Source organism: Schistocerca nitens, chromosome 3 (assembly GCF_023898315.1).
Source record: "Schistocerca nitens isolate TAMUIC-IGC-003100 chromosome 3, iqSchNite1.1, whole genome shotgun sequence".
In the NCBI taxonomy this organism is placed as follows: Eukaryota; Metazoa; Arthropoda; class Insecta; order Orthoptera; family Acrididae; genus Schistocerca; species Schistocerca nitens.
Window position 1 is genome coordinate 657,156,898 of NC_064616.1, and position 13,994 is coordinate 657,170,891.

A 13,994-nucleotide genomic window follows, 5' to 3' on the forward strand; every position below is an offset into this window, starting at 1 on the left:
AAATGTTCTTCAGACCATTTGTGAATAGTTGTGGCTCAGTGACAGGGCACATCGTCATTCATAAAATTTCTATCATTGTTTGGGAACATGAAGCCCATGACCCTGAAATATTAATGTGCAAACCTGAAAGACAAAGATCTAGGTTCAAGACCAGTTTAGATACACAGTTTTTAATCTGCAGGTAGTTTCAAAACAGTGAACATTCTACTCCAGAGGGAAATATTTATTCTGGAAAGAAAACTTTATATTTAAGAGTAAATGGAAATTGTAAGAAAACTAATATCACTGCATCAGATGTTTTTCCCTTGTATTACAAAAATTTACAGTTATCTTTATTTTTGTCCATCTAGACTGCACATATTTCTATAGTTATGTCTGCTTTTTTTTACAGTCGAATTATCTTCAGATCTGAGTGTGTCATCTACATGCTTTGTCATGGAATAATATGTTCGGTGATGTAGCATAAATATTGATTATAGGATTTGATAGGTTACTCTTGTCATTGACATACTAAGCTATGTAGATGTTTTGATGGATCTGAAACTGGTAATAACATTAGAAATACAGGGTGAAGTGAAATTCATGGACTCGGGCTTCACAGTGCGGCTTCTCACATGCCAGGAATTAATAAATGCCTCTTTCAAAATTTCGTCTGTTGAGTACATCCAGCAGGAAAAGGATGTTAAAGAGTGGCAATCTGGCAACACTGTAAGTACATGCATGGTAACTACCTCTATCAGCAAATGTTAGTTGTGCTGTACAGTTGGTGCAGTGGATAAAGTTTTGGGTTAGCATGCAGAAGGTCGAGAGTTCAATCCTGAGTTGGGGTGCATTTTTTGTAGTTGCTACTTTCATTCTGACATTTCATACCGTAATATACACTGTTCATTAGATCACATGTATCCTAAATTTACAACATTTTGTAACGCTGAATGTAGGAAATATGTGGTTAGACAAATAACAAAAAGACGGTTGAAAGAAATGTCCTGTTGTAGGACCAAATAACTACAAAAACAATATCAATTTTGAGATGCTAAATGTGATAGGGCAGTACAACAACACAACATCTACACTATTGGCCATTAAAATTGCTACACCCAGAAGAAATGCAGATGATAAACGGGTATTCATTGGACAAATATATTATACTAGAACTGACACGTGATTACATTTTCACGCAGTTTGCGTGCATAGATCCTGAAAAATCAGTACCCAGAACAGCCACTTCTGGCCGTAATAACAGCCTTGATATGCCTGGGCATTGAGTCAAACAGAGCTTGGATGGCGTGTACAGGTACAGCTGCCCATGCAGCTTCAACACAATACCACAGTTCATCAAGAGTAGTGACTGGCATATTGTGACGAGCCAGTTGCTCAACCACCATTGACCAGACGTTTTCAATTGGTGAGAGATCTGGAGAATGTGCTGGCTAGGGCAGCAGTCGAACATTTTCTGTATCCAGAAAGGCTCGTACAGGACCTGCAACATGCGGTCGTGCATTATCCTGCTGAAATGTAGTGTTTTGCAGGGATCGAATGAAGGGTAGAGCCATGGGTTGTAACACATCTGAAATGTAATGTCCACTGTTCAGAGTGCCATCAATTCAAACAAGAAGTGACCAAGACGTGTAATGAATGGCACCCCATACCATCACGCTGGGTGATAAGCCAGTATGGCGATGATGAATACATGCTTCCAATGTGCGTTCACCACAATGTGTCCAAACATGGATGCGACCATCATGATGCTGTAAACAGAACCTGGATTCATGTGAAAAATGACATTTTGCCATTCATGCACCCAGGTTCGTCGTTCAGTACACCATCGCAAGCACTCCTGTCTGTGATGCAGCATCAAGGGTAATCACAGCCATGGTCTCCAAGCTGATAGTCCATGCTGCTGCAAACATCATTGAACTGTTCATGCAGATGGTTGTTGTCTTGAAAATGTCCCCATCTGTTGACTCAGGGATCAAGATGTGGCTGCACCATCCGTTACGGCCAAGCAGATAAGATTCCTGTCATCTTGACTGCTAGTGACATGAGCATTCTGTATTACCCTCCTGAACCCACCGATTCAATATTCTGCTAACAGTCATGGGATTTCGACCAACGCGAGCAGAAATGTTGCGATATGATAAACCGCAATTGCGATACGCTACAATCCGACCTTTATCAAAGTCGAAAACATGATGGTACACATTTCTCCTTCTTACATGAGGCATCACGACTACGTTTCACCAGGCAACGCCAGTCAACTGCTGTTTGTGTATGAGAAATTGGTTTGAAATTTTCGTCATGTCAGCATGTTGTAGGTGTCACCACCAGCGCCAACCTTGTGTGAATACTCTGAAAAGCTAATCATTTGCATATCACAGCATTTTCTTCCTGTCAGTTAAATTTCGCATCTGTAGCATGTCATCTTCATGGTGTAGCAATTTTAATGGCCAGTAGTGTTTTTGTCATTTATACTACATGTAATATGAGTGCTCAGATCTCCCTCATTAGCAACCAGTGACAATAATAATGTCCCTATTAATGACTGCATGACTTTCACAGTAAAATACATTGTCCTCAGAACATTAGATGCTCAAAGCGACCTCATTGCACATCCAAACATTGTGCAACCCACCTCATCGTGCAGCTCTGAACCCTCTGCAGCAAAGCTGCATCCACAATAACAAGAACAGCATGAACACACACTACCAATTCATCCACATTAGTTGGTGGAGTAGAGTACACATGCTCCTTCAGGTGTCCTTACAAGAAGAAATCCTGGGGATTTAGGTCAGGTGAACATGGTGGCCATACAACTGGACCACTATGTCCAAGCCATTTCCCTGGAAATGTTCTGTCCAAATACTGTCGCACATTGATTCGAGAATGTGGAGGTGAACCATCATGTTGGAACCATATCCTCTGTCAGACATGTAATGGAACATCTCCCAGTGCATCAAGCTGATAGTTTGAGAGGAGTGCATGATACATTCATACAGTCAACCAGTCAGGCGACTTGTAGGGGCCCAAACACCTGTCACCAATATTCGGGCCCAGATGTTGATACCAAAGCGAAATTGATATCCATAGCCATGGGTGACTTGCAGGTTAACCTCACACCAATGGTGGGCACTGCATATTGAAGACTTCTTCACAAGTGAATGCTGCTTCATCTGACCATATTACGGCATTCACAAAGTCATCATTGGCTTCCTGTTGTTGTTGGAACCATTCACGGGATTGCATCCACTGATGGCAATCTGCAGGATGCGGGTGTTGCATGAAAGCACAATGATGGGGATGCAGCTCATGCTCATGCAGGATGTTAATGACAGTCCATTGTGAGACATACAGCTGTCTTGCTATGCTACGTGCACTTCACTGAGGTTCTTGGTGTATGACCTCCAGAATAGCTTCCTCAGTAGTTGGACTATGGCCTGTCTGTGGATGACCTCTGTAACGTGATGGTGGAAGGATAGAACCTGATTCCTGAAGGTACAGTTCCAGACGATGAAACGCATTTTCATATGGTTGGCGTCGACAATGATATCTAGCAGCATATTCACGAGCGACAATACCAGCCCAGTTATCAGATGCACCAAGGATCAAAAGCATGTCGACATACTCATTGTTTGTGTATGCCATACATCTGCCACACTGGTTCAGAGGTCTACAATGAGAAAATTCAGCATGTGTTCTCATCTACATTGGAGTCTGTGATGGGTGTGTTACTCTGCTCACAACTAGTCCCTGTCTGGTGGGCAACACCTACAGTATAAACATGGCATCAGTCCTGTGCTGTTCTACCTAAAACACATTATCCCTTTGACAGATATTGTCCTGCATGATGCATCCCGACAACACTAATTGTGAAATGTTTGGTTTTGAATTACACTGTTTCCCCAATGGTAACAGATGTTATGTTTCCACAATACCATTGATAAAATAATAATAAGAAGAATAACAATAATGCACTGAGATATGTACTAAACAGCATGTGGTTATCAGACTCATTGTTGAAAGCCATAATTAGTGGGTCCATGGTGATAACACACATAAATAGTAACCGAGTTTGAACATTATTCGCAAAGCGTGTTGCTAATCCTACAGGTAATGTAAGGCCCTAACAAAATGTAATGAACCTGAATGAGGCAAGAATAATAGTTGGTACTAATGTATGGGACCACTGGAGCAGTGTACAAAGAAAACATCTAAGAAAAGAAGTAGTGCAAATAAATTAATGCCCACAATGCGGAAAGGGCTTCTTTCAAAGTTGACGAATCTCCCATTTCTACAATTGTAGTATGTAAGTGCAAATATTTTCTAGAGGACCCACTGCAATTGCTGTTGACAGTTAAGATGCCAGATACCATACCACCTGGACTACATTTACCAAATAAAAAAACATATGCCTCAACTCAGCGTCGAACTCTCGACCTCCTGCATGCTAACCCAAAACTCTATCCACTACACCAACTTTACAGCATGACTAACATCTGCTGACAGAGGTTGTTACCATACATGTACTTACAGTGTAGCCAGATTGCCACTCTTTAAAATCGTTTTCCTGCCGGATGTACTCACCGGCCGAAATTTTGTGATTTTTTTGTTGCTGACATGTGAGGAGTCGCACTGTGAAGCCCGAGTGCATGAATTTCGCCTCACCCTGTATATGTAATGTAGACAGCCAATAAAATTTGCTTTTAAATGTTAAACATGGAGACTGGAAATCTGCAGGAAACCTCCCCACAACTTGATAATTTTACCTCAGCACGCTTCCCAAACTAAGCTCTGTTGGACATGTATTGGTCATAATAAATAAATTACTGTACCACTTCTGCTAGCCACTCAAAAGGAGAAACAACTGTCCCTTGCAATGCAGAAAGCATGGTTTACAAGTCCAGAGGAAGAAATGTAGAGTCCTGGTTCTCAATGCTGCACAGAATTTAACAGTACGATGTGAGCACTCACTGGAAATGTTCTGCTGTCTCCATAATTGTGTGAATGCATCTACTCACAGGTTTGTTAAAAGCCAGGACATACAACCTAAAATAGAATCACATTTGTAATACTCATGAAGAGTTCAGCCTAATCTTCAAAGTGAGAAATGTTTTCCTTTCATATGAAGAGCCTTTTAGAGCACTGATGTTTTCTCCATTTTTACTCTTACCTATTCATAAGTGACCATTAGGGTGGCCCTTATTTTTAAATTTTCTAGAAGTTCAGCTCCTACCTTACCTTGTTCCAGCCAATGAAAAGACAATCTGTACAAAACTTTAGGAGACCTACAAGGCAATGATGTTTTGAAATTTTTTCCTGTAAGGTGAATTTTTATTATTTTTTTATTTATTTCATTTGCAATCACTTGTACATACTTGTAATGGAAATTAATAATATTTCATTAATTTAAGTAACATGAGTTCTCTGTGTCTAGTAGCTTTTGATGTGCCACTATTAGGCTAATATAAAAAAAAACTAAAATTGTTCACTGTCCAAACTATGTTCTTTTATTTTCCATGCATATTGTTAGATAAACTTATACTACTATCACTAGATCCCTATTATTATTATTATTATTATTATTATTAGAATTAGAATTATTTGATAAATTTATTTCATAACATCATTATTTTCTAAAATGTTATGGGTTAGGTTTAATTATGACTTCTGTGACATTTTCTTCTTAAATGAATGGCATCATCTTTTTCCATTAGTTCTGTAGACAAATTAAGATGACTGTTTTACATATCTCTAATAAGCTACATTTTCAGTCAAAATATGGGGGCCAAACTACCCCAAAACCATTAAGTTTGGAACCTTTTCTTTTGTAAATTAGGAGTCACATAGCATACAGTAAAGGAAGACACAACATTGGTAATTCAAAAAGTTTCCATATTGTTGAAAAAAGCACTTCATACTAGAAGAACTGCCAAACAGTTGATTAGTTATTCAGACTCTATGACTTATGGAAAGCCTTACAAAAATGTTTGATTAGAATTGCAGACAAGAAAGAAGCAAAGAGATATATTGTGGAAATGGTAGTCAATCTCTTTGATGTAGGTCATAAGGATGTTTTGGAACAGGTGAAGAACAGAAGAAAATGAGAAGCTTTAATGCCTCAGTGCCAAAATGGATGTTTTGCCTCCATGTTTGATTTAGATCAATTTGAACAATGTTTTGCCACTCATCAGTTTGATGCATCAACAACAATTGAGGCCAGTGAAAGCGGTGATGCTGGTGAGAACAGTAAAACATCAGCTGTTGTTTTTCAGGCACAGCACTAACCATAGCAAGAGCAACAGATCCAGCAAGTCAAGATACACTGCGCTTTTTTACTCCTGGTCTCTTTAAAGTTATTGACAGGTGCAATATCTGTGATGGTATTGGGGTTTACTTGTTAAAGATTGCTGCAGAAGCTGTTGCATATGATACTGAACACCTGTCAATGAATCATACTTCTTTCTAAAGCCTCAGAAAAAATTTGTAGAAACAAGATATGCAGAAATAACACCCAGTTTAATGTTAATGGTTACCAAGAATTATTGTTGGGCTGGGATGGAAAGCTGCTCCCAACAATCACAGGTATTCGAAACACTGATAGATGGGCAATAATAATAATAATAATAATAATAATAATAATAATAATAATAATGTTTCAGGACAAGAAGTGATTGGTTCAATTCCTTGAAAGGCCAACCTGTTTAGGATATGTTGAAAGATTTAGAGATACCTGGACTAAACTTGATAAGAAGGCTTAGGTGACTGCTAGTATTGAAGTGTCTGATAATGTTTGCTGTACCACTGGAGTTTGTGACTACCACCTTTCCAAACATAATCAATAACAGGTTGATTACTGAGAAAATTTTGAGTCAGTCTGTGGCATTCTGAGGACAGGATATCTCTTTGTATGCCAGGAACCATCAACCATACTATGTGGATGACAAAGGCGATGTATTGATTCAAGATATACCTCTTTGAAGATAAAATTCAGTTATCTCTTAGGAAGAAAAACTATTTAAGAAAAATGTGTATTTTTCTTGTGTGGATGTAAATATGAGGTGCTACCTAAAATATCTGAGTATTTCATTGCACCAGTCAAACCAGTTGCAGTATGACATTCTGCCATTGATGTTGCAAGGTACATGCCTAAGCTGCTGTGGCAAAAACTGCATCATCTTTGTCTCATGCAGTTGTGAGGTGTAGTAGTGTGTGTCAGGACAAGTTTCAGGGCTTCTGCGAATTGTGCACCGGATAATGTGAAGGAGCAATGGATTTGCATCAAATTCTGTTTCAACTTAAAGAAAACTGCAGCTGAAACCCACTGCATGCTGACAGAGGCATTTGGTAAGAGTGCACTGAATCAAGCAAGAATATTTGAGTGGTTCAAGCACTACTAGGAAGGCTGAGAATGTGTGGAAGATGACAAACATTTGGGTTGCCCATCAGCAACCACAAAACTGGAAATGATCATGAAATTACATGATGTGATTCATGAAGACTGAAGGGAGACAATCCAAAATGTTTGTAACAGACTTGGGCTGTCGTGTGGTACATGTCAACAAATTCTACTTGATGAATTTAATTGATATAAATTGCAGTGAAGTTTGTCCCTCACATTCTCAGCATCAACCAGCATAACCTCAGCACACTGAAACAAAGCAGCAATCATCACAATGGAAAATGCCATCTTCTCTGTGGCCAAAAAAAGGTTGACAAGTTCACAGCAATGTGAAGCCAATGCTGATTTATTTATTTATTTTTCGTTTGGGGAATAGTGCATAATGGGTTTGTTTCACCTGGTCAAACAGTCACTGGGCAGTTTTACTGCAAGGTTTTGAGGTGACTGAGGGTAAATGTTTGGCACAAATGGTCAGAGTTGCGGAAAAAGTAATACTGGTTGGTGTACCGTGACAATGCACCCATGGACATGTTGCTTGTTGTGAAGGAATTCCTGGCCAAAAACAACATGGTAATGCTTCCCAAACCTCCCTACTCACCAGACCTATCCCCGTCTAACTTCTACCTGTTCCCAGTGTTGAAAATCATGTTGAAAGGGTGACATTTTGATTCAATTGAAGACATCCAAGAGCAATCATAATGGGTCCTGAACATCCTCCACCCTGTGGACTTGCAGGAGTGCTTCCGAAAACAGGAACAATGCTGGCATCATTGCATTCTTGCCCAAGGTGACTGCTTTGAAGGTGACAGAGAATGATTTAGGTATAGTTTTCTGATTTTTACAATTAAATTCTCAAGTATTTTGGGTAGCACTTCATATGAGTTAGGTTTCTGTCATCAGAAGTAATTAAATTATTAGTAATTTTGCAGCAAAAAATTTAAGAAATATGTCCAGTACTTAGTTCCTGAAACTGTTGCTCTGTGCTTATTTTATGATGTTTTCTGGGTAATTATGTGCAAGTTATGATGGAAGTAGACAAATATGAAGAAGAGACAAAATAAACCAGAGAGTTACAAGGACATTAAAGTAATTTTTCTTACTTTACAAACATCAAGCTCTTGCCTTTTGCAGCTATTGTTACTGGAGACCTTTTGTCAGCTGTAACATCCTCAACAAAGAGAATGGATAGAAAAGTGCAACTGAAAAGTTTCAAAATACAGATATTGATTGTAGAAAGAGATACAAAAGTCATCCAAGTTCACAATAACATTTTCACAGAAGATGAAACTGAGAAACAATTTGTTTCAAAAAATGTTTCTGAAGAGCATAAAAAACACCCAACTGTTACCAAATTAATTCTCAGTGTTCGTGCACTCACGTCATGTTTTGTTTGAATCTTCTTCTTCTTGTGGTCTTCAGTCCTGAGACAGGTTTGATGCAGCTCTCCATGCTACTCTATCCTGTGCAAGCTTCTTCATCTCCCAGTACCTACTGCAACCTACATCCTTCTGAATCTGCTTAGTGTATTCATCTCTTGGTCTCCCTCTACGATTTTTACCCTCCTCGCTGCCCTCCAATACTAAATTTGTGATCCCTTGATGCCTCAGAACATGTCCTACCAACCGATCCCTTTTTCTGGTCAAGTTGTGCCACAAACTCCTCTTCTCCCCAATCCTATTCAGTACCTCCTCATTAGTTATGTGATCTACCCATCTAATCTTCAGCATTCTTCTGTAGCCCCACATTTCAAAAGCTTCTATCCTCTTCTTGTCCAAACTATTTACCGTCCATGCTTCACTTCCATACATGGCTACACTCCATACAAATACTTTCAGAAATGACTTCCCGACACTTAAATCTATACTCGATGTTAACAAATTTCTCTTCTTCAGAAACGCTTTCCTTGCCATTGCCAGTCTACATTTTATATCCTCTCTACTTCGACCATCATCAGTTATTTTGCTCCCCAAATAGCAAAACTCCTTTACTACTTTAAGTGTCTCATTTCCTAGTCTAATACCCTCAGCATCACCCGACTTAATTCGACTACATTCCATTATCCTCGTTTTGCTTTTGTTGATGTCCATCTTATATTCTCCCTTCAAGACACCATCCATTCCGTTCAACTGCTCTTCCAAGTCCTTTGCTGTCTCTGACAGAATTACAATGTCATCGGCGAACCTCAAAGTTTTTATTTCTTCTCCATGGATTTTAATACCTACTCCGAATTTTTCTTTTGTTTCCTTTACTGCTTGCTCAATATACAGATTGAATAACATCGGGGAGAGGCTACAACCCTGTCTTACTCCCTTCCCAACCACTGCTTCTCTTTCATGTCCCTCGACTCTTATAACTGCCATCTGGTTTCTGTACAAATTGTAAATAGCCTTTCGCTCCCTGTATTTTACCCCTGCCACCTTTAGAATTTGAAAGAGAGTATTCCAGTCAACATTGTCAAAAGCTTTCTCTAAGTCTACAAATGCTAGGAACGTAGGTTTGCCTTTCCTTAATCTTTCTTCTAAGATAAGTCGTAAGGTCAGTATTGCCTCACGTGTTCCAGTATTTCTACGGAATCCAAACTGATCTTCCCCGAGATCGGCTTCTACTAGTTTTTCCATTCGTCTGTAAAGAATTCGTGTTAGTATTTTGCAGCTGTGGCTTATTAAACTGATTGTTCGGTAATTCTCACATCTGTCAACACCTGCTTTCTTTGGGATTGGAATTATTATATTCTTCTTGAAGTCTGAGGGTATTTCGCCTGTTTCATACATCTTGCTCACCAGATGGTAGAGTTTTGTCAGGACTGGCTCTCCCAAGGCCGTCAGTAGTTCCAATGGAATGTGGTCTACTCCGGGGGCCTTGTTTCGACTCAGGTCTTTCAGTGCTCTGTCAAACTCTTCACGCAGTATCGTATCTCCTATTTCATCTTCATCTACATACTCTTCCATTTCCATAATATTGTCCTCAAGTACATCGCCCTTGTATAGACCCTCTATATACTCCTTCCACCTTTCTGCTTTCCATTCTTTGCTTAGAATTGGGTTTCCATCTGAGCTCTTGATGTTCATACAAGTGGTTCTCTTTTCTCAAAAGGTCTCTTTAATTTTCCTGTAGGCAGTATCTATCTTACCCCTAGTGAGATAAGCCTCTACATCCTTACATTTGTCCTCTAGCCATCCCTGCTTAGCCATTTTGCACTTCCTGTCGATCTCATTTTTGAGACGTTTGTATTCCTTTTTGCCTGCTTCATTTACTGCATTTTTATATTTTCTTCTTTCATCAATTAAATTCAATATTTCTTCTGTTACCCAAGGATTTCTAGTAGCCCTCGTCTTTTGTTTGAATAGAGGTTGTAAATAAAAATACATTTCTCATATAAAATTTGCATGTGTTGTTAATGAAAGTATAATTTTCATTTTCTCAGTTTTAAGAAAACTTTAAATTTTTGTAATATTTGAGTCCAAAAGTTTTTTTAACAAGTGCTATAATGGCCTTGATGTGTCTTCATAAATTTCTTTTGGATTGAAAAAATGGTGAAGAAGGGGAAGATTATACAACTTCTCCTTTTTCTTACCACTTTAGTAGAACATTGTAACGAAGTGGTTTGGGGGGGGGGGGGGGGGGCAGCAAAATTTAACCTTTCAAAAAATGACTTATATGTAAGGGTAAACCAAGTTTCAATTATACTAGTCCATTATTTCTAAAACTTGGTGGTATATTGGTATAATTTTGTCCTTCTTTGTTTTACCTTTCATCCATATTCTATGATCAGTAGGTTGTTTATTCCATTCAGTATGTCTTGTAATTTTGCCTCAGATTCAGCAGTGTTATCTGTGAATCTAATTGTTGATATCCTTTGACCCTGAATTGTAATTCCATTTGTGATAATTTCTTTTATTTGTGGCACTGTTTCTTTGATATAGTGAAGGAGAAAGACTGCATCACTGCCTTACACCCTTTTTAATACAAGCACTTCCTTCTTGGTCTTCCACTCTTATCGTTCCTTTGTTCTTATACATATTATGTATTAGCCATGTTTCTCTATGGCTTACCCCAATTTTTCTAGAATTTTTAACAATTGGCACCATTTTACTTTTTTTATCAGGTTGAGTAATTCTATGAACATGTCTTGGAATTTTCTTAACACTAGAATTGCCTGCTATATTGAACCTCATAAAACTGCAAATGGGACAAAAATGACCCCTCTCTAATTAATGCCTCTACAACTTGTTTTTAGATTTTTATTTTAGGTGATGAATTTTATTGCAACAAAAAAACCACTCCAATGGTCTTTTATTTTGTTTTAATTCTAAACATTAAGCACATTAGTGCTTGATACTCAGAATTATATACATATGATGGCTGCTCAGAAAGTAATGCATTGCATTTTTTAAAACAATTATTTATTGAACATAATGAGACTTACACACATGAAAGAATGGTGTTTCATCTTCACATCCTATTTTTCCACGTAATCTCCATCCCATTCTGTGGCCTTCCTCCAGCATAAAACAAGGGTGTGTATGCCCTGTCAGTACCAGTCCTTGTCCTGGTGATGGAGCTAGTGCTTCACTGTGTGAATCACGTCCTCATTGTCCTCAAAACATCTTAATTGGTCTGTCCTGATGAATGACAGCATCAGCTCGCTGCAACATGTCAGGTGTGACAACCATGGATGGTCTCCATGACTGCTGCAAATCATGGAGCTCCGCCAAACTGCCTTCTGATGACCTCACCGCCCCCATGTCCAGCAACTAACTGTACTTCCGTCGACAGCAGATGCTCCATAGACTTTGCACGAGTGTTTGTGAATATTCCCCCCAGTTTCTTCTCTGCAGTGAGAAATTCAATGATGGCATGTTGCTTGTAATGTACATCACCTACAGACACCATTTTTAAACTGTCATGCAGCTACGCTACCTGTCGGAAGTGATGGGAATCTGGTGCACTCACTCAGGAGACTTCGAATAATACATACGTTACATTTTGCATTCATAGCATTATTTTTGGCTGAGAAAAAAAATGTCGTGCATTACTTTCTGGGTAACCCTCGTATGTTAAAAAAATCATGAGAGCTGTATTTATGGCTTTTCAACTTATGATTTGAATACTACCATGCAACCTGAACTGTCTGAAACTTTGTAATACTATCCATTTGCAGTTTAAAACTACACAGAATGCTGTCACTGAATCTGTTTTCCTCACAGATCCAGCAATTGGATGTGGTATTTCTCTTACCCCATATACTAATAATCCCAACCAATTTACTGCTTCATTTTAAGGGACTACAGTTCCTAGTCAAATTTCATTTGCAATAACATAAAAATGCTCAAGGTCAGAGAGAGCAGTAAGACAGATAGGAGGGTTGTGGAAATGGACATAGAAATGAGGGAGGAAGAAATTAACAGAGAGAGAGAGAGAGAGAGAGAGAGATAGAGCAAGGAGGAAATGCTGCTTACAGAGAGAGGAGGAGGAGGAGGAGGAGGAGGAGGAGGAGGAGATGGTGACAGAGAGTGAGGAGGAGGAGATGATCAAAGAGAGTGAGGATGAGAAAATGATCAAAGAGAGTGAGGAGGAGAAGATGGGCAGTGAGAAGATTTTCCATTGCCATATACATTTATTAATTTTAAAGCATTAGTAATTTTGGTAACTGAATGTAAATGCAACCTTGCAATTCCTTTGATTGTCTAATTTATTCTTCTGATATTCATGTCCCTTACTTGTAGCAGAACATTGATGTTGACCATTGTTTGAAATATTTGTTGATGTACCTTAATTGCATCATCATAAATATTTAAAAAATCAATGGTTTTATATTTTATTATTAGTTCTTTTAGTTCCTGTGTGGTGGCTTCCTTTCTGTGTCTCAAATTTTTGGAGTGTTCACCTTATTCTTACTACTCCATAATTGAATAAACACACAACAAGTTATTCATCTTTTTCCACTTAGTTTCAAGTATCATTGTCATAATATAATAATCAACAGTAATTATGGCTAAAGTATAGTACAATATAATGGGTTGTTCTCTCATGTAAATGTGTTTTGGACTGTACAGTATAAGGTACCACCTGAACAAGCTTTTAAATTGACACTGCCACTGTGTTCCACATTAATTTAATCAATTAGGCACATTTGCAAGATGTTCCTAATCTCAAAAATGAAAAAGATCACCAAATAGGAAATTGAGAGCAATTGCATCCTTCTTTATGGTAGACTATGAAAATGTTTGTGTAGCACAATAATGATCTTTCTTTATTTCAGTGTGCTGTATAATTTAGTAACAGACTCTTATCCAAACATAAATGAGTCAACTAATTCACAGAAATATTCATTTACAGCATGCATGGACATATACCAATGGAATTGATATGAACAGTGTACTTAAAGGTTTTCCTGAGTGCCTGCAGGCAGATATTTGCTTGCACCTAAATCGTAACTTATTGAGTAACTGTTCAGCCTTTGAAGGGGCTTCTCCTGGATGCCTCAGGTATGATCAGTAACACATATATTACACTGCAAATCGTAAATGAGCAAGAAACTTCATGTAGTATTTTGCAACACTTTGTTTTGTCACTACCAATATTATAATTACCATAT

At 38.4% G+C, this 13,994-nt stretch overlaps 1 protein-coding gene across 1 annotated transcript in view; it reads left to right on the forward strand.

Annotated features, from left to right (window-relative positions):
• The window catches only part of LOC126248621 (potassium voltage-gated channel subfamily H member 2), a 963,280-nt gene that overhangs the window by 759,281 nt on the left and 190,005 nt on the right, over positions 1-13,994 (forward strand). Inside the window, exon 9 of the mRNA XM_049949786.1 lies at positions 13,736-13,884. Coding sequence (XP_049805743.1) covers positions 13,736-13,884 — 149 coding nt within the window. The remainder of the gene's footprint in view (positions 1-13,735; positions 13,885-13,994) is intronic.